Here is a 23,084-nt window from a genome sequence, read left to right as displayed (position 1 = left end):
CAAGCCCAGTTCATCCAGTCTTTCTTCATATGAAAGTCCTGCCATCCCAGGAATCAATCTGGTGAACCTTCTTTGTACTCCCTCTATGGCAAAGATGTCTTTCCTCAGATTAGGGGATAATGTGTCCATAAGGTGGGGCCAGGCTGTACGCAAGGTGACTGATGGGAAATTATAATTGAGTGGTGGAGTTAGTGGGTGGAGGTGTTGATCAGCCTTACTGCTCGGGGAAAGGAGCTGTTTTTGAGGCTGGTGGTCCTGGTGTGGATGCTACGTAGCCTCTTCCCCGATGGGAGTGGGGCAGACAGTCCATGAGCAGTGGTGGGTGGGATCCTACACGACGTTACTGGCCCTTTCCCTGTACGCAGGCTCTTGTTGGCAGGTAGGCTGGTGCCAGCGATGCGTTGGGCTGTTTGGACTACCCGCTGTAGCGCCTTCCTGTCTGCAGCGGTGCGAGCGGTGATGCAGCTTGTTACGATGCTCTATAGAATGATGTGAGCATAGATGGGCAAGGTCCGGCTCTCTTCAGAACGTAGAGATGTCAGTGAGCTGTTTTGACTTTGTAGGATGTGTTCTGGGACCATGAGATGTGGTTTCCCAGGGACTTGAAACTGCTCGCACTTTCCACGGCTGTGCCGCCAATGTAAAGAGGGGTGTGCGAGTGTGGTGCGAGTTGTCCTGTAGCCGATAACCATCTCCTTTGTCGTGTTGATGTTAAGGAAGAGGCTCTTTGCCAGGCACCAGGCCCCGAGCTCTTCCACCTCCTCTCTGTCGGCCGTCTCGTCATCGTTGGCGACGAGACCCGCCACCGTCGGGCCATCGGCGATCTTGACAACGCGATTGGCCATGCAGTCACGCGTGTGAGCAGAGCGTACGGCGGTGGGCCCAGCGCCCAGCCCTGGGGGCGGTGGTGGGGGATCGCCCGCGTTGAGAACAATAGGGAGGGAGGAGCGATTGTGCATCCTGACCATCTGAGATCTGACGGTCAGGAAGTCCAACGCCCGGATGCACAGTGGCGCATTTAGACCGAGGAGCAGGAGTTCGTTCACCACGGTCTGTGGGACGATAGCGTTGCATGCCAAAATGAAATCTAGAAACAGCATTCTGACATAAGGGTCGCACATAAAAGTTGCTGCCCAGGCAGCATCTCTAGGAAGAGGTACAGTCGGCGTTTCTGGCCGAGACCCTTCGTCAGGACTTTTATGTGTGTTGCTTGAAATTCCAGCATCTGCAGATTTCCTCGTGTCTGACGTAAGGGTCCCTGTTTTCGAGGTGTGTCAGGGCCAGGGGCTATAGCATCTGTCCGAGAGTGGTTCTGTCAGTAAGCACAGGAACGCACTGCCTGAGTCGGTGGTGGAGGCAGATACACTCGTGAAGTTTAAGAGACTACTAGACAGGTATATGGAGAAATTTAAGGTGGGGGGGGGTTATATGGGAGGCAGGGTTTGAGGGCCGGCACAACATTGTGGGCCGAAGGGCCTGTACTGTGCTGTACTGTTCTATGTCTATAGACGTCCAGCGTGGCAGGAGCGGAGTTTCTGATGCGTGCTGTTGAAATCACTTCTTGACGATCGGCGTCAGTGCCACTGGGTGGTAGTCACTTAGATTAGATTAGATTAGATTATGAGGACACGCAAATGCATGCTCTGCGTTCTTTGGTTCAGGGAAGATATGAAGCATCTGGGGACAGCAGCCCGGACACGACTGAAGTGGCAGAGATGTCCGTGAGCTGGTGGGCACACTATAACATTTCTTATTCTAATTGATCATTTTGTAATTATTTTTTTTGCACTGTTCCGCTGCCGCAAAAACAACAAATTTCATCACGGATGTCAGGGATATTCAACCTGATTTTGGCACGCATGGCCGATTTTCGTATCTCCCTCCTCGGTCCAGAGCGGTGAGGATGGATAAATAATTGTATATCAGTTTCAGCCACACGCACAAACACACAGCAAGCAAGTGATTGTTCATTGGCATGGAGATCAGCCCCCGGACGCCACTGATTGAAGGCAGTGGCCAAAGCAGTGAAGCGGAGATGAAGTGGGGCGGCGGGCTGGGGGGAGAGGATATTGTGATGCAAGTTACAATCTGGAGCCTGCGGTGAATTTTACAGGAGTATTCACACAAAGGATCAACAGGGCTTCGGGGAAAGGATCAGGGAATGGCTACAAGGACGCCGCTAGGAATCGAGGCACTGATTTATAGGGAGCGGTTCCACAGGCTAAGGCTTCATTCCTGTAGGGCGCTGAGCGTTGACTTTGTGTCCTCTCCGCGCCCTGCGGCGCGTCGAGCGGCAACCTCGCCACTTACCTGTTTTTAAAGCGGGTCCGTGTCGGGGCCGCTTCTTTTGACGTTGTACATCAGCGATTTGGATTATGGAATAGACGGCTTTGTGGCTAAGTTTGCTGATGATGCAAAGATAGGTGGAGGGGCCGGTAGTGCTGAGGAAACCGAGAGTCAGCAGAGAGGCTTGGATAGATTGGGAGAAAGGGCAGAGAAGTGGCAAATGAAATACAATGTTGGAAAGTGTATGTTTGTGCACTTTGGCAGCCGTCCCTATTTCCTGAGGAGACTGAGGTCCTTTAACATCTGCCGGAAGATGCTGAGGATGTTCTACGAGTCTGTGGTGGCCAGTGCGATCATGTTTGCTGTTGTGTGCTGGGGCAGCAGGCTGAGGGTAGCAGACACCAACAGAATCAACAAACTCATTCGTAAGGCCGATGATGTTGTGGGGATGGAACTGGACTCTCTCACGGTGGTGTCTGAAAAGAGGATGCTGTCCAAGTTGCATGCCATCTTGGACAATGTCTCCCATCCACTACATAATGTACTGGTTGGGCACAGGAGTACATTCAGCCAGAGACTCATTCCACCGAGATGCAGCACAGAGCGTCATAGGAAGTCATTCCTGCCTGTGGCCATCAAACCTTACAACTCCTCTCTTGGAGGGTCAGACACCCTGAGCCAATAGGCTGGTCCTGGACTGATTTCCTGGCATAATTTACATATTATTATTTAATTATTTATGGTTTTATTACTATTTAATTATTTATGGTGCAACTGTAACGAAAACCATTTTCCCCCAGGATCGATAAAGTATAATTAAGAAATAAACGGGCAGACTATTATTTAAATGGGGAGAAAATTCAAAGTTCTGAGATGCAATGGGACTTCTGAGTGCTCGTGCAGGATACCCTTAAGGTTAACCTCCAGGTTGAGTCGGTGGTGAAGAAGGCGAATGTAATCTTGGCATTCATTTCTAGAGGAATAGAGTATAGGAGCAGGGATGTGACGTTGAGGCTCTGTAAGGCACTGGTAAGACCTCACTTGGAGTATTGTGGGCAGTTTTGGGCTCCTTATTTAAGAAAGGATGTGCTGACGTTGGAGAGGGTACAGAGAAGATTCACTAGAATGATTGTATGAGCAGTCGGTGCATATCACATGTCACTAATGCCAGGCAGACAGTCTCTGAAGGGTATTGATAATGGCTGGGGCTCACCCGCTAGGCCAGAAGAAGGCAATGGCAAACCACTTCTGTAGAAAAATTTGCCAAGAACAATCACAGTCATAGAACCGTGATCACCCACGTCATGACATAGCGCATAATGATGATGTCATAGACACAGCACGTGATGATGATGTCATATGACATGGCACATAAGGATGATGTCATAGACACAGCACATGATGATGATGGCATACAACATGGCACATGATGATGACGATCCGTATATGGAACGAGCCACCAAAGGAAACTGTTGCGTTTTCATGAACATTATTTAAAAGGCAGTTGGAAAGGTACGTGGATAGGAAAGGTGTGGAGGGAGGTGGCCCAAATGCGGCCAAGTGGATCTAGAGTAGGTGGGCAAGGACTGGCTGGCCCCAAGGGCCTGTGCCCGTGCTGAATGAACCAATTGGAAACTTCCCTCCAAGGGGCGGCACTGATATAAAGGGCTGAATGGCCTCCATTTCACTTCTATGACTCAGTAACTCAAGGAATAGATCATAGGACAGTACGGCCCCTCTCGGCCCATGATGTTGTGTTGACCTTTTAACCTACTCCAAAGTCAATCGAACTCTTCCCTCCCTTCCTCCATGTTTCCCATCATGCACGAACGTCAAAGTCAAAGTGAGTTTATTATCAAAGTCACCAGAATACTAATCTCTTTGCAAGCATTTACAGAAAAATTAGGTTTCTTAAACATCTCTGTACCACCACCCCTGGCAGCATCGTTCTCTGTGTGAAAAAAACACCTACTTCTGACAAACCCCCCATACATATCCCTCCGATCATTTTAAAATGATGTCCCCCCCCCCGCCCGTATTAACACAAACACAAGAAAGTCTGCAGATGCTGAAAACCCAAAGCAACACACACAAAATACTGGAGGAACTCAGCAGGCCAGGCAGCATCCATGGAAAAGCAGACATCCCACCTCTCCCGGAAGTTCCGGGAGTCTCCCACATATTGATGGCGGCTCCCTGATGCCCGCAAATTATATACAATATCACGGAAATCAATTTTTTTGAAAGTGGGCGAGCGAGAGAGCACGAGAGAGAGAGAGCGTGAGAAAGAAAGAGCGCGAGCGCGCACCATGGCAGAGTGTTCCAAAAAAAGAAAATATAAAACGTACATCACCCCAGACTACACTAAAGTGTACCCCTGCCTAATAGGGGTCAAAATAATGACAGTGTTGCTGGCTGCACTGTTTGCAACAGTGACTTTTCTATTGCCCATGGTGGGTTAAGACTGTAAAAGACATGTTGAGGTGAGTTTAACAGGTGTCATTCGTTCATTAGCATAGCTAACGTTATTTAAACTAGCTGGCCAGCTGCTAAGGAGCTACTCTATTGCAGACATCCCACCTCTCCCGGAAGTTCTGGGAGTCTCCTGCAAATTGATGGTGCTACCTCCCTGAAATGAGTTTTTGCAGGGTGGGATGTCTGGAAAAGAGACCCTTCATCAAGACTTCGTGTATTAACCATTGCCACCCTGGGGAAAAGGCGCTGGCAGTTCACTGCATGACTCTTGTTATTGTACACAGCTCTATCAAAACACATTATCGCAGATACACTACTGTGCAAACGTCTTACGCATATATAGCTAGGGTGCCTAAGACTTTTGCAGAGTACCGTAGTAATTTTATGTACTGCTGACGCAAAGAAAGACAAATTTCATGACATAGGTGAGTGATGATAAACCTGATTCTGATAGGGGTCTCTATCGTGGACTGAGAGTGGGAAGGGGTCAGGGAGAGGGGAATCACGGTTGGGAAAGGGAAGCACCAGAGAGACCTTCTGTAGCCATCAATAAACCAATTGTTTGGAATCAGATGACCTTGTCTGGCACCTCAGGGCTGGGGGGCGGTGTCTGCAACTGCGCCACCCCTTCATCCCTGGCACTTCTTCTCTGCCACCTGCCCCTCCACCCTCGCCATTCCCAACATCCCAACATCCTTTCCTCCCACCAGATTTACAAACTTGCTTTCTGCTCCATATTACGCATGCCGGGAGACTGAGTCCTCATAAGGGATTTGGGGCTATCTGGGAAATAAGTTGCCTGAAACCCTGGGCTATATATGTGTCTAAGACTTTTGCACAGTAATTTATTTGCTGATGTGGAGCGGAGAGATAATTTCTTATCTGAAAGTATTATTAAGGTAGATATGAGCTACTAGGAAGGTGTGCATTTTTTTTCCTGGTCTGGTCTACACAGAGAAGCAACGGTTGTGCCATAATAACAATACTCAAAGGTTCATTTTATTATCAGAGTATGTATGCAGAATACAACTCTGAAATTTGTCTTCTCCAGATAGCCACGGAACGAAGAAAACCACAGAAGGTGTTAAAAGAAAGCCATCAACCCACGCCCCCCCCTGCACAAAAAAAGAACCAAAATCGCACAAAGCCCAAACCCCCCCAACCTCTTCCCTCGCACAGAAACTAATATATCGCCCACACGGAAAAAAACAGCAACAGGAGTATCAAATCCCCAACTCCCAAACCCGTCCCTCGCAGATGTCTCCCTGGAGATGCTCATCTCGAGCAATCATTCACTTACAATCCAGTACAAGGTCTGCTAATTTCTGTTTAATAGAGTTCACGATTCCTGGGGAAATTAACATTGTCAGATTCACCAGTATTGTTTCGACAATAATTTATACATCCCCACTCAGCAGGCTGCTGATTCATCTGGGCAGACTGGGAGTGAAGGAAGGAGTGGAGAGAAGTACAGCAGGGGATGGAGATCTCATCAGGAGAGTGATGGTGAGGGAAAGGTAGCCTACCCACCCTCCTCCTCCTCATCACCTGACACTACCCTCACCCCCTCCTCACTTGTCACCCTCCCTCTCTCTCTATTCTCCCCTCTAATGACTCACATCTATTTCTCTCTCTCTCTCCTCTCTTCCCTTTCTTTCATACCCTCTTTCTCTCTCTCTCTCCTCACTCTCTCTCTCTTCCCCATTCTGTCTTTCCGCACTCTCTAGTCCCGCACTCTCTCTTCCCCTCTCTCTCTCTCCCCCTCTCCCCCTCCCCCCTCTTCCACCCCTCTTCCACCCCTCTTCCCCCCCTTCCACCCCTCTTCCCCCCCTCTCCCCCTCTCTCTCCCCCTCTCTCTCCCCCTCTCTCTCTCTTCCCCCACTCACTGACTCTCCTCCACAAACTCTCTCTCTTCCCCTCCACTCTCTCCCCTCCACTCTCTCTCCCCCACTCTCTCTTCCCCCACTCTCTCTCTCTTCCCCCACTCTCTCTCTCCCTCCCCCCACCTCTCCAACGACTCACAGACGTGCTTCTTCCCCTCCGCCACCGGATTCCTGAACGCTCTCCGATCACAGCCGCACTATCCCTTTCTGTGCGCCCTTTATTTATTTTGCCGTCGCCAGTGATTTTGTGTTTGTGTTTGGGCGAGGGGGAGGAGGGAGGGGAGAGGGGTTGGGGGGGTGGAGGCATGAGCAGTGCTGTACACGACAGCGATTCTGGCACCAGTCGCTTTCTCTGTCCATTGATGATTCTCCGCTCCCTTTGTCCGCAGTAACTCACCACCGATCCCTCTCTCTGTCTGCGACGGTATGGCTGATGGCCCTGTCTCGTCCCTCCACCCTTGACCTTTCCCACCCACCCGGCTTCACCAATCACCTTTCAACTAGCCTCCTTTCCTCCCCCCACAACCCCCACAGCTTTTTATTCTGGCATCTCCCCCCTTCCCTTCTCAGTCCTGACGAAGCGTCTCAGCCCGAAACTGTCGACTGTCTATTCATTTCCATAGATGCTGCCTGGGCCTGCTGGGTTCCTCCACCATTTTGTGTGAGCGTGTTGTTATGGACGCACTTCCAAGGCCTCTAAAACTCGTACTCTGAATATCAGTTACTGATTTTGTTTATTTTAATTTGCTCTGTCTTCTCTTGATGTTGGTTGTCAGTCTTTATGTGTGGTCGATTTCCCCGCAAATGCCTGCTAGAAAACGGCCCTCAAAGTGACACGTGCAGAATTAGATCGTAGATTCACTTCACCTGAGAGGGAGGGAGAGGGTGGAGGAGGGTGGCGGGTGAGGGGTGGTCGTAGCAGCGAGAGAGCTCTGCGGGGACCGATAAAGCTGTGGGGTGACGTGACGGAGGGAGGGGAGATGGCAGACAGTGAATGCAGAGTAGAGGAGGGGGCTGGGCTCGGGTTGGGGGTAAGAGGACGCGCTGGATGTGGGGGGACGAGAAAGAGGACCGTCAGACGTACCGTCGCAGATAGAGAGGGGGATCGGTGGTGAGTCACTGCGGACAGAAGGCGCGGAGGATAAACAATGGATGGGGAAGTTCGCTGGTCTCAGAACGGCTGGCGCGAAGTGTGTTGGCGACCGGCAGCAGCGGTCAGAACACAAATTTACTATCCCCACCTCCTCCCCTCCCCAATCGCTCCTCATGCTTCCTCACCTCCTCCACCCCCTCCCACTCCCCTCTCTCTCCCCCAGTCACCCCTCACCCCTCCCTCCTCCCCCTCACCCAAACACAAACACAAAATCACCGTCGACGGCAAAATAAATAAAGGGCGCGCAGAAAGGAGATAGTGCGGCTGTGATTGGAGAGCGTTCAGGAATCCGATGGCGGAGGGGAAGAAGCACGTCTGTGAGTCGTTGGAGAGAGAGAGAGAGAGGTTGAGGGGGAGAGAAGGTGAGTGAGTGTTGAGGGGGAAGGGAGGTGTGGGGAGGGGGACTGAGGCAAATGGGGAAGGGGAAGGGTGAGTGAGTGATTGGTGAGGGAGAGGGGTGTGGGGAACGGGTAGGGGCAGGGGTAGGGAAGGAGTGAGTGGGGAGGGGATGGGAGTGGGGATGATGGGAAAGGGCGAGGGGAGGAAGGGGTGAAGGGGGTGAGGGGTGTGGGGACTGAGGGGAGTGGAAGGATGAGTGAGTAATGAATGAGGGGAGGGGTTTGGGGGATGGGTAGGGAAGAGAGAGAGAGAATGAGGAGGAGAGAAGAGGGGGTGAGGGGCGCGGGCTAAAGGCTGAGGGAGAAGATTGAGGGGTGATTGGGGAGAAGTGTGGTTGGTGGAGGTGAGGAGTGATTGGGGGTGGGGGGGCTGAGGGGGAGTGGGGAGGGCAGGGGATGTTTATTGGGTGGGTGAGGGGTGTGAGTGAGCACGTGACCAAGTGGTTAAGGCATTGGACTAGTGACCTGAAGGTCGTGAGTTCGAGCCCCAGCCGAGGGAACGTGTTGTGTCCTTGAGCAAGGCACTTAACCACACATTGCTCTGCGACGACACCGGTGCCAAGCTGTATGGGTCCTAATGCCCTTCCCTTGGACAACATTGGTGTCATGGAGAGGGGAGACTTGCAGCATGGACAACTGCCGGTCTTCCATACAACCTTGCCCAGGCCTGCGCCCTGGAGAGTGAAGACTTTACAGGCGCAGATCCATGGTCTCACAAGACTAACGGATGCCTTAGAAAAAGAGGGGTGTGAGGTAAATGTGTAAAGGGGTTAAGGGGTAAGAGAGGGTGGCAGAGAGCTGGACAGGTGGAGAGAGAGGTGGGTAGAGAGAGGGAGAGAATGGGTTTGAGAGAGAGTGAATGAGATAGAGAGAAGCAGAGAACAAGAAAGATGTAGAGAAAGAAAGAAAGCAAGCTAGAGGGAAAGAGCGGTGTAGAGAAAAAGAGTAACAGAGGTAGAGTTAGAAAGTTGGATAGAGGGAAAGAGCAAGCAAGGTAGTGATATGAAGACAGAGAGAAGGAGGGAGTGGAGGAAACATTCAGGAAGCTTTTCGCTAAATCTGGTGGCAGTGTGAAAACCGATCTCCTAACACAACCCTTCCAGAGTCACAAGCTCACCCTGCGACTCATTAGCCATAGAAACGGGAATCAGGACCAAAGCCAATAACCTAATGACATTGTTCTTTTCCTCCGCAGGTGAATAGGTGAGCCCTCTCTCCTCTCACTCCATTGGCCAAGATCAAGCGGGCCAGGCTTGAAGATGCTCCTTCCTCCTTCAAACCACGCTAACCCAGAGTCACGGTTCCAGCATTAAGCTGAAGCCACCTGCTCCAACAATCAAGACTTTAGCAAGCTGCAAATCGTAGAAAAAGACTTACTTCGTACGGATAGAACAGGAACATTACCCAACGTTGCCACAGGAAGAGATCCCGGGTTTCGTGAGCTGGGGAGATTCGGCCATGGCGGATCCCTGTGCCAACTTCTCACGGTACATTGACTTAAGTTTGGCGGATGCCAGCCCCCCCTGGAACGGGAGCTGTGAGTACGACCAGTACGTGACATCCCTCGATTCGCGAGGAGAGGAGGACGCCGTCAAGACCTATCAGGTTCGGGTGGTGATTGGCGTCGTGCTGGTCTGCATTATGCTGGTCTGCGGCATTGGCAACCTCCTCTTCATCGTCACCTTGGCCAGGTACAAGAACCTGAGGAACATCACCAACCTTCTCATCGTCAACCTGGCTGTCTCCGACTTCATTGTGGCCATTGTGTGCTGCCCTTTCGAGATGGATTACTATGTGGTCAGGGAGCTGTCCTGGAACTTCGGACACGTTCTTTGCTCCTCTGTGAACTACCTCAGGATGGTCTCCCTCTACGTCTCCACCAATGCTCTCTTGGTCATAGCAGTCGACAGGTGAGAACATCTCCAGAAACCGCAGTGGGTTTTTTTCAGAAATATTAATCTAGCCCACCTAACCTCTGTACCTCAAGCCTCTTGGTTCCAGCTGTTGGCCCTGAACTGAGCTTTAATCTATCACTGAAGCTTCCAGCTCCATATCATCAGCACCACCTCCCCTCTACTGAACTTTGGTTGGCATTCTAGTGTGGTTCCTGTATGGGCCTCCCCCCTCCCTTCACCCTCCATCAACTAAAGTGAATCAATACCATCCTCTTATAAATGATTGAGGCAGATACAATATTACTAAGGCATCCGTTAGTCTTGCGAGACCATGGATCTGCGCCTGGAAAGTCTTCACTCTCCAGGGCGCAGGCTTGGGCAAGGTTGTATGGAAGACCGGCAGTTGCCCATGCTGCAAGTCTCCCCTCTCCACGACACCGATGTTGTCCAAGGGAAGGGCATACAGCTTGGCACCAGTGTCGTCACAGAGCAATGTGTGATTAAGTGCCTTGCTCAAGGACACAAACATTGCCTCGGTTGGGGCTTGAACTCATGACCTTCAGATCGCTAGTCCAATGCCTTAACCACTTGGCCACATGCCCACACGAGATACAATATTATCACTTAAGAAGTGCTTAAGTAGGTATGTGGAAGGGAGGGGCCCGGAGGGATACGGGCTGAATGCAGGAAATTGGGACTGATGGGGTAGCATTGACTTACAGGGCTGAAGGGCCTGTATCTGTGCTGTATTGCTCTTTGACTCCATGATGACCTCACTTGCGTGCTCAGCTCAGCTCTGCCTATGTCTGCGTCTTAAACTGGCTTTGGAACGGGCCAGTTCCGAAACTTAAAATTCTCAAATCTCTCCAAGGCCACTCGCTCCACTTCGGCGCCACACGGCCAGCTGAGAAATCCAGTTTTAGCCTTGAATGCATCAATATCATTGACGGCTGTGAAGTTAGTCACTGAGTGCCCATTCTCGATCTGTAACCATCTCTTGACGATTTTCCCTCAAGCTGTTGCTATAAAGTCACCTCAACAATCAAGTATTGGCTTTGTTGGCCTGAATGACACAGAGTTCATTTTTGCCCCATTCTTCACTGTTGGATGTCTGTTTGTTTTCTCATCCTTAGCAATCTTCCAGGAGTCAAAAATGATGAGCAGTCTTAATTCTAATGATCGTTTATCTCAGAGTACAAACAGACTTACAAATACTAAACAAATGGAATACAGAGCTGAGAAATGAGTTAAGAGGCTGTTGGATGCAAAGACAAAGGAATAAAAAAGAAGAAAAGATGGTGCCTCTGAAAAATCCAACATTTCTATAGATAAGATAAGGAAAATTCCTTAGATAGAAATAAGCTAGTTAATAGGTTATATAACTAAAATACATCACATGGTAATGTTAGCTAATGAAAAATGATAAACCGTTAGTTTAGCTGCTATACCGCTTTCTGCCACTGTGAAAACTATATGGGCTTCTTTAAAAAGTACAAATCTTACAAGAAGTATTATTGGACAATCCACAGCAGGGGTGTGTGAAAAGGGTTACTTTTTAATCAGGGCGGCGATCGAGAGTTCAAAGGCAGAGTTTTGTGGCAGCTTTTCTGATTTGAGGAGCGACCAGTCAGCGAGAGGGATTCGTTAAAAAGAGGGAGTACACGTAACGCAGGTGCAAGGGGAGCGGCCATTCCTGTGAGCGAGCCAGTCTTTAGAGAGGCTTTGGCTCATCAGCCTTGGGCGAGGTCAGCTTTGGGTGAGGTTGATTGTCTTGTAAGTTACCCTCTCTCTCTGTTCATTCCTCATCCGTTAGTACACAGTACAGTGAGAATGGCTCTAGGGGCAGTGTTTTGTACCGTGGGTGGGATGTGAGAGTCCGGGCTCCCAGATAAACACACCTGCACCGGGTGCGCCGAGCTGCAGCTGCTCAGAGAACGTATGAAGGAACTGGAGCTGCAGCTCGATGACCTTCAACTCGTTCGGGAGAACGAGGAGGCAATGGGCAGGAGCTACAGGGAGATAGTCACCTCTAGGTTGCAGGAGACAAGTTACTGGGTGACTGTCAGGAGAAGGAGGGGAGATGCAAACACTGTGCAGAGTTCACCTGTGGCCATACCCCTCGATAAAAAGTATACCACTTCGGATACTGTTAAGGGTGACGACCTACCAGAGGAAACCACAGCGACCGGGTCTCTGTAACTTGAGTCTGGTGATAAGGCTCAGAAGAGAAGAGAGATGAAGAGGACTGCAGTGTTGGTTGGAGATTTCATGAACGGAGGAACAGAGATAAGATTCTGTGGGTGTGAGAGAGACACCCAGATGGTATGTTGCCTCCCTGGAGCCAGGATCAGGGACGTCTTGGATCGGGCCCATGGCATTCTCAAGGGCGAGGGTGAGCAGCCAGAAGTCTTGGTACATACTGGCACCAATGGCATAGGTAGACAAGGTGAGGAGGTCCTGAAGAGAGCTAGGTAGAAAGCTGAGAAACAGGACCTCCAGGGTAGTCATCTCTGGATTGCTGCCTGTGCCACGTGCCAGTGAGGGTAAGAATAGGATGATTTGGTAGGTGACTGTGTGGCTGAGGAACCGGGGTTCAGATTTACAGATCTTTGGGATCTCTTCTGGGGAAGGTCTGATGTGTAGGAAGGGGACAGGTTACATCTGAACCCAAGAGAATCTAATGTTCCTGTGGACAGATTGGCTAGAGTTGTTGGGGTGGGTTGAAACTAATTTGGCAGGGGGATTGGGAACTGGAGTGATAGGGCTGAAGATGAGATAGTTGTGTTACAAACAGAGGTCATGTTTAGTGAGGAGAAGCTGTTGATAGGGCAAAATTGCAGTCAGCTGGATGAGTTGCAACGTAAAAGGCGGACAAAATCGAAAAGGGTGAATACGGGACTGAAGGTAAACAGGATGCACACAGTAAACAGAATAAGGTTGATGAACTTGCAGCACAGTTACAGATTGGCATACATGACGTTGTCAGCATCATTGAATCATGGCTGAAAGAAGATTATAGCTGGGAACTTAATGTCCAAGGATACACATTGTATTGAAATGACAGGCAGGAAAGTGGGGGTGGGGATGGGTGGGGTGGCATGGCTTTCTTTGTTTTAAAAAAAACTAAAATTAACTCATTAGAAAGAGTTGACATGGGTGGTGAATCATTGCGGATAGAGCTAAGGAAACTGCAAGGGTAAAAAGACCCTGATGGGAGGGAGTTGGATGCAGAACCCCAAGCAGTAGCAAGGATGTGGTCTAAAGATTACAAGGGGAGATAGAAAATGCATGCCAAAAGGACAATTTTACAATAGTCATGGGGATGCAGGTAGATTGGGAAAGTCAAGTCGGTGCAGGATTCCAAGAGGGAGCGTTTCTAGAATGTCTACAAGATGGCTTTCTAAGAGTACAAATCTTATAAAGAAGTATTATTTTTAAAAAAGCTGCTGTTTCCAACAACACCTTCTAGAAGATGTGTGATGCTTTGGCCTTCATTAATCGGGAGATTGGGTCCAAGAGATGCGAGGTAATGCTGCAACTCTATAAAACTCTGGTTAGACCGCCGAAGTATGGTGTTCGGTTCTGCTCACCTCATTATAGGAAGGATGTGGAAGCTTTAGAGAGGGTGCAGAGGAGATTTACCAGGATGTTGGCTGGGTTGGAGAGCACATCTTACGAGGACAGACTGAGCGAGCGAGGGCTTTTCTCTTTGGAGTGAAGGAGGATGAGAGATGACTTGATAGAGGTGTACAAGATGATAAGAGGCATATAGGTCGAGCAGAGACTTCTTCCCGGGGTGTGAATGACTTAGATGAGGGTGTATAATTTTAAGTTGACTAAATAAAAGTATGGGGAGGGAATGGATACCAGACGCAGTTTTTTTTTTAAAACACAGAAATAGTGGGTGTGTGGAATATACTACCAGGAGTGGAGGTGGAGGCAGACATACGAGGGGTGATTGATAAGTTTGTGGCCTAAGGTAGAAGGAGTCAATTTTTCAACCTAGTCCCCTCCTACATTTACACACTTAGTCCAGCGGTCGTGGAGCATACGGTTCTTGGACCTCCAGAAAGTGTCCATAGCAGGGGTGATTGATAAGCTCGTGGCCCAGGGCAGAAGGAGATGAGTTATTAACTTCAAACTTTCTGCATAATCACTCAAAGAGTTGAACTGCACGTGCATGTAACGAGAGCTGTATAACTCATCCCCTTCTACCTCAGGCCACAAACTTATCAATCACCCCTGCTGTGGACACTTTCTGGAGGTCCAAGATCCGTATGCTCCACGACCGCTGGACTAAGTGTGTACATGTAGGAGGGGACTATGTTGAAAAATAGATGTGCTAGGTTTTCTAAAATTGACTCCTTCTACCTTAGGCCACAAACTTAATCAATCACCTCTCATAAGTCAAGTTTATTGTTGTTTAACTATATACTTGTATGAAACCCCTTTTGCTGGGCGTCTCCAGAGATACGGCTCGTTAACCCCTCGCTAACAGCCACCGGACTCAATGGTGAGAGAAGCAACTTTCCCAGACTCCGTACGTCCAGGGTCGGTATGACCTGGGTCCCGCCAAAACCGGGAGGTCGCGATGCCTTGACCACCCGAGCCCCGATCGGTGCGAATACCGTGCAAGTACACACAACATCTTGTGAGGGTAAGGATAAAACCAACAGATGAATCACACATCAATAGCCTAAAGTGCATTCATTTTAAAAGACGGATCAGATTAACCGGTGACACCTCGAATGCGATGCGGCTGGGAGTTCAGAAGCCTAATGGCCTGAGGGAAGAAACTGTTTCCCATCCTGACCGTTCTTGTCTTTATGCATCAGGGATACTTAGGTGGGCAAATGGATGATAGAAAAATTGGCAGGCTGTGTGGAAGGAAAGGATTAGCTTTGACCTTTCAGTGGGTTAAAAAAGTTGGCACACCATCTTGGGCTGAAGGGCCTCTACTGATCCAAGTTCCAACTCAAAAACTTTTTTTCTCAACTTCCCTTTGAACTCTTCTGCTTGTTTTTTTAACACTTCGTTACTGAGCTCACCGTTGAGCTTTGCTGTGCCCGCCAAACCTGGGTTTCGGGGTCAGGACGGGAAGAAGCAAGCAAGGGGCACGATGGTGTTGCACGGAGCAGAGCGCTTCACCAGTGCTGGCTGTAAGATAGGGGTTTGATTTCCCCCACGATCCCTCTTGATCTCCCCCCGTGACCGCGTGGGTTTCCTCCGGGTGCTCCGGTTTCCTCCCACAGTCCAACGACGTCCCGGTTGGGGTCAGTGAGTTGTGGGCGTGCTACGCCGATGGTGGAAGAGTGACGACGCTTGTGGGCCGCCCGGCTCGATCCTTGTTGATTCGTTTTGATGCAGATGGTGCATTTCAATGTATGTTTCGATGTACTTGTGCCAAATAAATGTAACCTTTACTTTATTGAGATAAGCCCTCCCGGCCCTTTGAGCCGTGCCCAGTGACCACCCAATTTAATCTTATCCTAATCACGGGACAATTTACAATCACCAATTAACCTACCAACCGCCACGTCTTTGGACTGTGGGAGGAAACCAGAGCACCCGGAGGAAACCCACGCGGTCACGGGGAGAGCGTACAATCTCCTTACAGGCGGTGGCGGGAATTGAACCCGGGTCGCCTGCACCGTAAACCGCAGTGCTAACCGCTACTCTACCGTGCTGACGCAAAGAAAAAATTATTAAAGATTTTAGGTTTGTTAGTCATAGAGAAGTACAGCACAGAAATAGGCCCTTCAGCCCATCTAGACCATGCCAAACTATTTAAGCAGCCCACTCCCATCGATCTGGACTGGGACCATCGCCCTCCATACCCCTACCATCCATGTACCTATCCAAACTTCTCTTAAATGTTGAAACCGAGCTGGCACGCACCACTTGTGCTGGCAGCTCATTCCACACTCTCGCCACCCTCTGAGTGAACAAGTTTCCCCTCATGTTCCCCTTAAACCTCTCATCTTTCACACTTAACCCATGACCTCTAGTTGTCGTCCCACCCAATCTCAGTGGAAAAAGCCTGCTTGCATTTACCCTATCTATACCCCTCATAATTTTGTATACCTCTATCAAATCTCCCCTCAATTTTCTACATTCCAGGGAATAAAGTCCTAATCTATTCAATCTTTCCTTATAACTCAGGTCCTCCAGACCCGGCAACACCCTTGTAAATTTTCTCTGTACTCTTTCAACCTTATTTACATCTTTCCCGTAGGTAGGTGACCAAATCTGCGGACAATGCTCCAAGCTGGGCCTTGCCAATGTCGTACACAATTTCAGCATAACATCCCATCTGCTGCAAAAGATAATTTATGAAAGACCATCTTTATTTTATTTTTAATTCTCCTCCTCGTCTCAATAAAAATGGAGATGAATTGAAATGTCAAAGTATTTACTTCAAAATTTATCCGTTTCTTTCTGGTAACCCTTCTCTCATTAAAGGACCTGGTCTTGTCAGTCACGGTCGATCTCTGCCACCCACTTACTTCCCTCTGTATTTCCCTGTTTCTGGCCCTCCTGTAGGTATTTGGTGATAGTGCACCCACTAAAGCCTCGCATGAAGTTACAGACGGCCTACTGCATCCTGATTGCCGTTTGGGTCGTGTCCCTGGTTATCTCCATCCCCTCGGCCTACTTCATGACCGAGACCACCTTCGACACCTTCCCCGGCGGCGGCGGAGGGAAGGTATTCTGCGGGCAGATCTGGCCGATGGACAAGGTGCATTTCTACAGGTCTTACTTTCTGTTCCTCTTCGTCCTGGAGTTTGCCGCTCCCGTGGTGACTATGTCGCTGTGCTACCTGCAGATCAGCAGGGAGCTGTGGTTCAAGACGGTGCCCGGCGTGCAAACCAAACAGATCAAGAAGCGACTGAGAGCCCGGCGGAAGACAGTCCTGGTCCTGATGGCGATACTGACGGCCTACATCTTCTGCTGGGCCCCGTACTACGGGTACGCCATCGTCCGGGATTTCTTCCCCAGCGTGCTCCTGCGGGAGAGGCACTCGATCACGGTGTACTACATCGTGAAGTGCATCGCGGTGAGCAACAGCATGATCAACACGCTCTTCTTCGTCACCGTGAAGAACAACGCCATTAAGTACGCCAGGAAGGCCCTGCTACAGGGCTGCAGGGCCGCCCAGCTGCAGGACAAAAGCACCGTGGCTCAGGACTGCCGGACCTCAGTGCTGCCCGTGTCCGAATGACTGAGGGGGGGGCTTTTCCGTGCGAGTGGAGACCCCGTTGAGCCTGGGCGGTAGTTGGCTGTGAACCCTACAGCGAGGCTCCTTGTCCTTTGGAGATGGCTCTTTGGCTGGGATGCCAGGGCCCGAGTAACTTTAAGCCCTAACCGAGCCACGGTGATATTTGAGCCCCGGATCCTAAGGGGATGCCGAAGTTTCAAAGCTCTCCTCCTCCGGCTGCAAGTGCCCGCTCAGCAGCCTCCCATCGCAAATATACAAGTTCATCTTTCCGATTCTGGAGGGCTTCGCGGGGCTTTCTCAATCGCGACAAAAACGCTTGGTGTGACTGGGGCCCTGCCCGTTGCTAGCGCAGAAGAGTTTCAGGTACACAGAGCGGCCGCGTCAGTCGGTGCTCCTGTGCGCAGGCTCGCTAGACGCCTAATCGGGCGGCAACTCAAGGCATTAAAGCATGCAGACGTGGTCAAGAGACTCAGCTGCTGTTCGGACCAGATATCAGAACGGGGGGGAGAAGAGGTGACTTTGACCGTGGAATGATTGTCGGTGCCAAAGTATCTGAGAAACTGCTGAGATTCCCAACCGAGAACGGTGCGAGAAACAAAAAGGAAACAACCAGTGAGCAGCAGTTCTGTGGGCGAAAATACTTCGCGAGTGAGAGAGGTCGGAGGAGAATGGCCAGATTGGTTCAAGCTGACAGGAAGGCGACAGTAACTCAAATAACCACCCGTTACAACAGTAGTGTGCAGAAGAGCATCTCTGAGCGCACAACACGTCGAACCGTGAAGTGGACGGGCTACAGCAGCAGAAGATCACATTGGGTCCCACTCCTGGTTTAAAAAGAGGCCGCTGAGCGAATAAGCCTCTTGTAGCAATCCTGCCCATTGGATCCAGTCGAGGGGATTTATGATTCACAGCCCTGCAGAATGACAGACGTAAGAAAGGACCAGGTGTTTCTTCCTTCCCCGGACCATGTGGTTAGGTTCGCTCGGTTTGAATGTGCTGCTGGGTTTAAAGAGAAAGAGAGAAAAAGACGCAGGGGTCTGGGTAGCCTCCAACCTGATGGCATGAACATAGATTGCTCGAATTTCCGGTAATTGTCTCCCCCAACACCGCTCTCCTTCCCCATTCCCAATTCCTGTTTCCCTCTCTCATCTTATCTCCTAGTCTCCCTCTGGTGTTCCTTCCTCTTCCCTCTCTTCCGTGGTCTTTTGTCGTCTCCTGTCAGATTTCCCCTTCTGCAGCTCTTTATCTCTTCCTCTAATCAACTCCCCAGCTCTTTACTTCACCCCCCTCCCACCTCTCCCGGTTCCTCCTGTCGCCTACCACCTCGTACTTCTTCCTCCCCTCCCCCTCCCCAACTTCTTCCCCCTTCCCTTCCCAGTCCTGGTGAAGGGTCTCGGCCTGAAACGTCAACTGTTTACTCTTTTCCATGGATGCTGCCTGGCCTGCTGAGTTCCTCCAGCATTTTGTGTGTGTGTGTGTGTGGCATTGGCACAAATTGTTTCTCCACTGCAGTCGACATGGGGAAGTCGGATTTGCCACAGGACTGCTGCAGCCCAAGGTCAAGGAGCAAAGGGCAAAGGTCAACACCACAGTCATGACTCCAAGTCATGGTCTTCTGCAATACTGGTGAAATAGTTGGTCCAAAATTACAGGTACCTCAATGATTAGAGCACTGAATACTAAAGTCCTAGTTACTGCTGGAATTCAAATAGTTATAGAAACATAGAAACATAGAAAATAGGTGCAGGAGTAGGCCATTCAGCCCTTCAAGCCTGCACCGCCATTCAGTACGATCATGGCTGATCATCCAACTCAGAACCCTGCCCCAGCCTTCCCTCCATACCCCCGATGCCTTTAGCCACAAGGGCCATATCCAGCTCCCTCTTAAATATAGCCAATGAACTGGCCTCAACTGTTTCCTGTGGCAGAGAATTCCACAGATTCACCACTCTCTGTGTGAAGAAGTTTTTCCTCATCTCAGTCGTAAAAGGCTTCCCCTTTATCCTCAAACTGTGACCCCTCGTTCTGCACTTTCCCAACCTTGGGAACAATCTTCCTGCATCTAGCCTGTCCAATCCCTTTAGGATTTTATACGTTTCAATAAGATCCCCCCCTCAATCTTCTAAATTCCAGAGAGTATAAGCCTAGCTGATCCAGTCTCTCATCATATGAAAGTCCTGCCATCCCAGGAATCAATCTGGTGAACCTTCTTTGTACCCCCTCTATGGCAAGAATGTCTTTCCTCGGATTAGGGGACCAAAACTGCACACAATACTCTAGGTGTGGTCTCACCAAGGCCTTGTACAACTGCAGTAGTACCTCCCTGCTCCTGTACTCGAATCCTCTTGCTATGAATGCCAGCATACCATTCGCCTTTTTCACCAGCTGCTGTACCTGCATGCCCACTTTCAATGACTGATGTATAATGACACCCAGGTCTCATTGCACCTCCCCTTTTCCTAATCGGCCACCATTCAGATAATAATCTGTTTTTCCTGCTCTTGCCACCAAAGTGGATAACTTCACATTTATCCACATTAAACTGCATCTGCCATGAATTTGCCCACTCACCTAACCTATCCAAGTCACCCTGCATCCTCTTAGCATCCTCCTCACAGCTAACACTGCCGCCTAGCTCCGTGTCATCCGCAAACTTGGAGATGCTGCATTTAATTCCCTTGTCTAAGTCATTAATATATATTATTATTATTATTATTATTATTGTCAAGCTAGAGTGGGAAGCTTGTTCACACAGATCAAATAGAGGCAAGCAAAATTTTGAAGGCTTATGGAATGCTTGCTTTTATTACTTGAAGCATTGAGCTCAAAAGTCAGGGGATTACGTTGCAACCTTAGAAATCTCTGGTTCAGCCACATCTGGAGTATTGCGTACTGTTCTGGTCACCCTACTATAGGAAGGATGTTGAGGCTTTGGAGAGGGTGCAGAAGAGGTCTACCAGCATGTTGCCTGGTTTAGAGGGCGTGTGCTATCACAAGAGGCTGGATAAACTTGGGTTGTGTTCTCTGGGGTGCCGGAGGCTGAGGGGAGATCTGATAGAGGTTTACAAGATTATGAGAGGCTTAGATAGGGTGGACAGAGAGTATCTGTTTCCCAGGGTTGGAATCCAATACCAGAGGGAGTGCATTGAAGGTGAGAGGGGGAATCTGAGGGGTAAGTTTTTTACTCAGAGAGGGGTGAATGCCTGGAATGTGCTGCCTGGTGTGGTGGTGGAGGCACTAGAGGCTTTTAAGATGTGTTTGGATAAGCACATGGACGGAAGATGGAGGGATTAGTGTTTGGGGGTCTTTAATTTGCTTTTCAGCTGGTTCACCATAACACTGTGGGCCAGGGGGCCTGTTCCTGTGTGAACTCTTCTATGTTCTCCAGACAGGGGAAACGCAAGCAGGCTTTTCCCACTGGGACTACAACCAGAGGTCATGGGTTAAGGGTGAAAAGTGAGAGTTTAAGGGGAACATGAGGGAAAACTTCACTCAGAGGGTGGTGAGAGTGTGGAACGAGCTGCCAGCGCAAGTGGTGCAGGTGAGCTCGATTTCAACGTTTAAGGGTCTGTAACCATAGAAACATAGAAACATAGAAAATAGGTGCAGGAGTAGGCCATTCGGCCCTTCGAGCCTGCACCGCCATTTATTATGATCATGGCTGATCATCCAACTCAGAACCCAGCCTTCCCTCCATACCCCCTGACCCCTGTAGCCACAAGGGCCATATCTAACTTCCTTTTAAACATAGCTAATGAACTGGCCTCAACAGTTTGCTGTGGCAGAGAATTCCACAGATTCACCACTCTCTGTGTGAAGAAGTTTTTCCTAACCTCGGTCCTAAAAGGCTTCCCCTCTATCCTCAAACTGTGACCCCTCGTTCTAGACCTCCCCAACATCGGGAACAATCTTCCCGCATCTAGCCTGTCCAATCCCTTTAGGATCTTATACGTTTCAATCAGATCCCCCCTCAATCTTCTAAATTCCAACGAGTACAAGCCCAGTTCATCCAGTCTTTCTTCATATGAAAGACCTGCCATCCCAACCATGTGGGTTTCCTCCCCGGGCTCTGGTTTCCTCACACGTTCTATAGACGCAGGGGTCAGTAGGTTAATGGATCACATGGGTGTATGTGGACAGCACAGAAAGGGCTCGTTACGGTGAGATACCTCCAAATGAAATAACGACAGGCGCTGGATAAAGTGCAGGGCAGGAAAGCATAGTTGCAAGCTGGAGGAACTCAGCAGGCCGGGCAGCATCTCTTTACCTTTTTACTGCCGGTTACGCAGCTGGCGTTGAGGGCAGCGATGAAAGTCCTCCATCTCAAAGGTTCGAAGGTATAATTTAATTTAATGTCAGAGAAATGTGTATCATATACATCCTGAAATGCCTGAAATCGCTGACAGTGTTCAGGGTGTCCTTGGTTTTCACTACCGTCAGTCACATAAGTCCCGGGTGGAGACTCAGGAATACCGTTGCACTCAGGTGTAGAACATAGAATAGTACAGCACAGTACAGGCCTTTCAGCCCACAATGTTGTGCCGACCCTCAAACCCTGCCTCCCATATAACCCCCCACCTTAAATTCCTCCATATACCTGTCTAGTAGTCTCTTAAACTTCACTAGTGTATCCGCCTCCACCACTGACTCAGGCAGTGCATTCCACGGGTTCCGCGGGTAGAAGGGTTCTTCATCGCTGTTTCCGTAACAATTTTGTTTGACCCGTCAGGGTTGTTAGCCCTGAAACTGGAGGACCGGTGGACCACTCTTAATCTGGCCTCTACCCCTTTGACCCTGTTTGGCGTGGCTGACCCTTACCAAAAGCCAAAGCTCAAAGCCCTGACACCAGCCGACACGGCTCTCCGGGTCATTGAGGCACACGAGACTCCAAACCCTACGACGAGGTTGTGATCTACTTGGAGGAGGCAGCAGCGATAGAAAAGAGCAAGCACTCAACGCTCTGGGCCGAGGCCCTTCTTCAGGATCGAGAAGGAAGCGGGGGAGACACCAGAATGAAAAGGATGGAGGGGAGGAGGGGAAAAGAGGCTAGCTGGAAGATGATAGGTGAAACCGGGTGGGTGGAAAAGGTCAAGGGCTGGAGGAGAAAGAATCTGATAGGGGAGGAGAGTGGACAACAGGAAAAAGGGGAGGATGAAGGGCACAAGGGGGAGGTGATAGGCAGGAGGGAAAAGGTAAGAGATGGGAGAGGAAGGATTTTTTTTTAAACTGGAAGGAGAAATCGATATTTATACCATCAGGCTGGAGGCTACCCAGCTGGAATATAAGGCACAAACACAAGGAAAACCGCAGATACCGGAAATCCGAAGTAACACACACAAAACACCGGAGGAACTGAGCAGGCCAGGCAGCATGGATGGAAGAGAGTAAAGAGTCGACGTTGTCACCCTGAGGGTGGCCTCGTGAAAGTCACTTTGAGAAAGGGTGTATGTGAGCCAGTTCAACGTTTTCAATAGCCCGTGTCTCACCTAATAACTACCAGCGGTTAGTCTTTTGAAAACTTACAGACAAGAAAAGCAGACCACATGGTGTGTCCCTTGTGACTAGGATTGGCAGGGCAGGCGAGAACCTCTGTGCTCACACACGGCACAGTGCGAAGCCACTTCCACTGCCAGGCTCCTGACGTTTGCATGATGAGACTAAGCCTCTCCCCTTGGATCTATTCATCTCAAAGAGGTGGATCGATATTTGAGAGATTGGGACTTCAGGCTGATTGTGGACTTCAAAAAGGGTAAGACGAGGGAACACAAACCAATC

At 49.8% G+C, this 23,084-nt stretch overlaps 1 protein-coding gene across 1 annotated transcript; it reads left to right on the top strand.

The window, feature by feature from the left end:
- The first annotated feature begins 9,653 nt into the window (after nt 1-9,653).
- On the top strand, nt 9,654-17,748 carry LOC134339631 (prokineticin receptor 1-like). The gene is made up of 2 exons (XM_063036309.1): nt 9,654-10,105; nt 16,634-17,748. The coding sequence occupies exons 1-2, from the start codon at nt 9,654-9,656 to the stop codon at nt 17,310-17,312; spliced, it is 1,131 nt and encodes a 376-aa protein (XP_062892379.1). The 3' UTR covers nt 17,313-17,748.
- The last annotated feature ends 5,336 nt before the right edge of the window (nt 17,749-23,084 follow it).

This window comes from Mobula hypostoma, chromosome 30 (assembly GCF_963921235.1).
Source record: "Mobula hypostoma chromosome 30, sMobHyp1.1, whole genome shotgun sequence".
Taxonomy (NCBI): Eukaryota; Metazoa; Chordata; class Chondrichthyes; order Myliobatiformes; family Myliobatidae; genus Mobula; species Mobula hypostoma.
The sequence above is the reverse complement of the archived record's forward strand: the minus strand, read 5'-3'. Positions and strand labels throughout refer to the sequence as shown.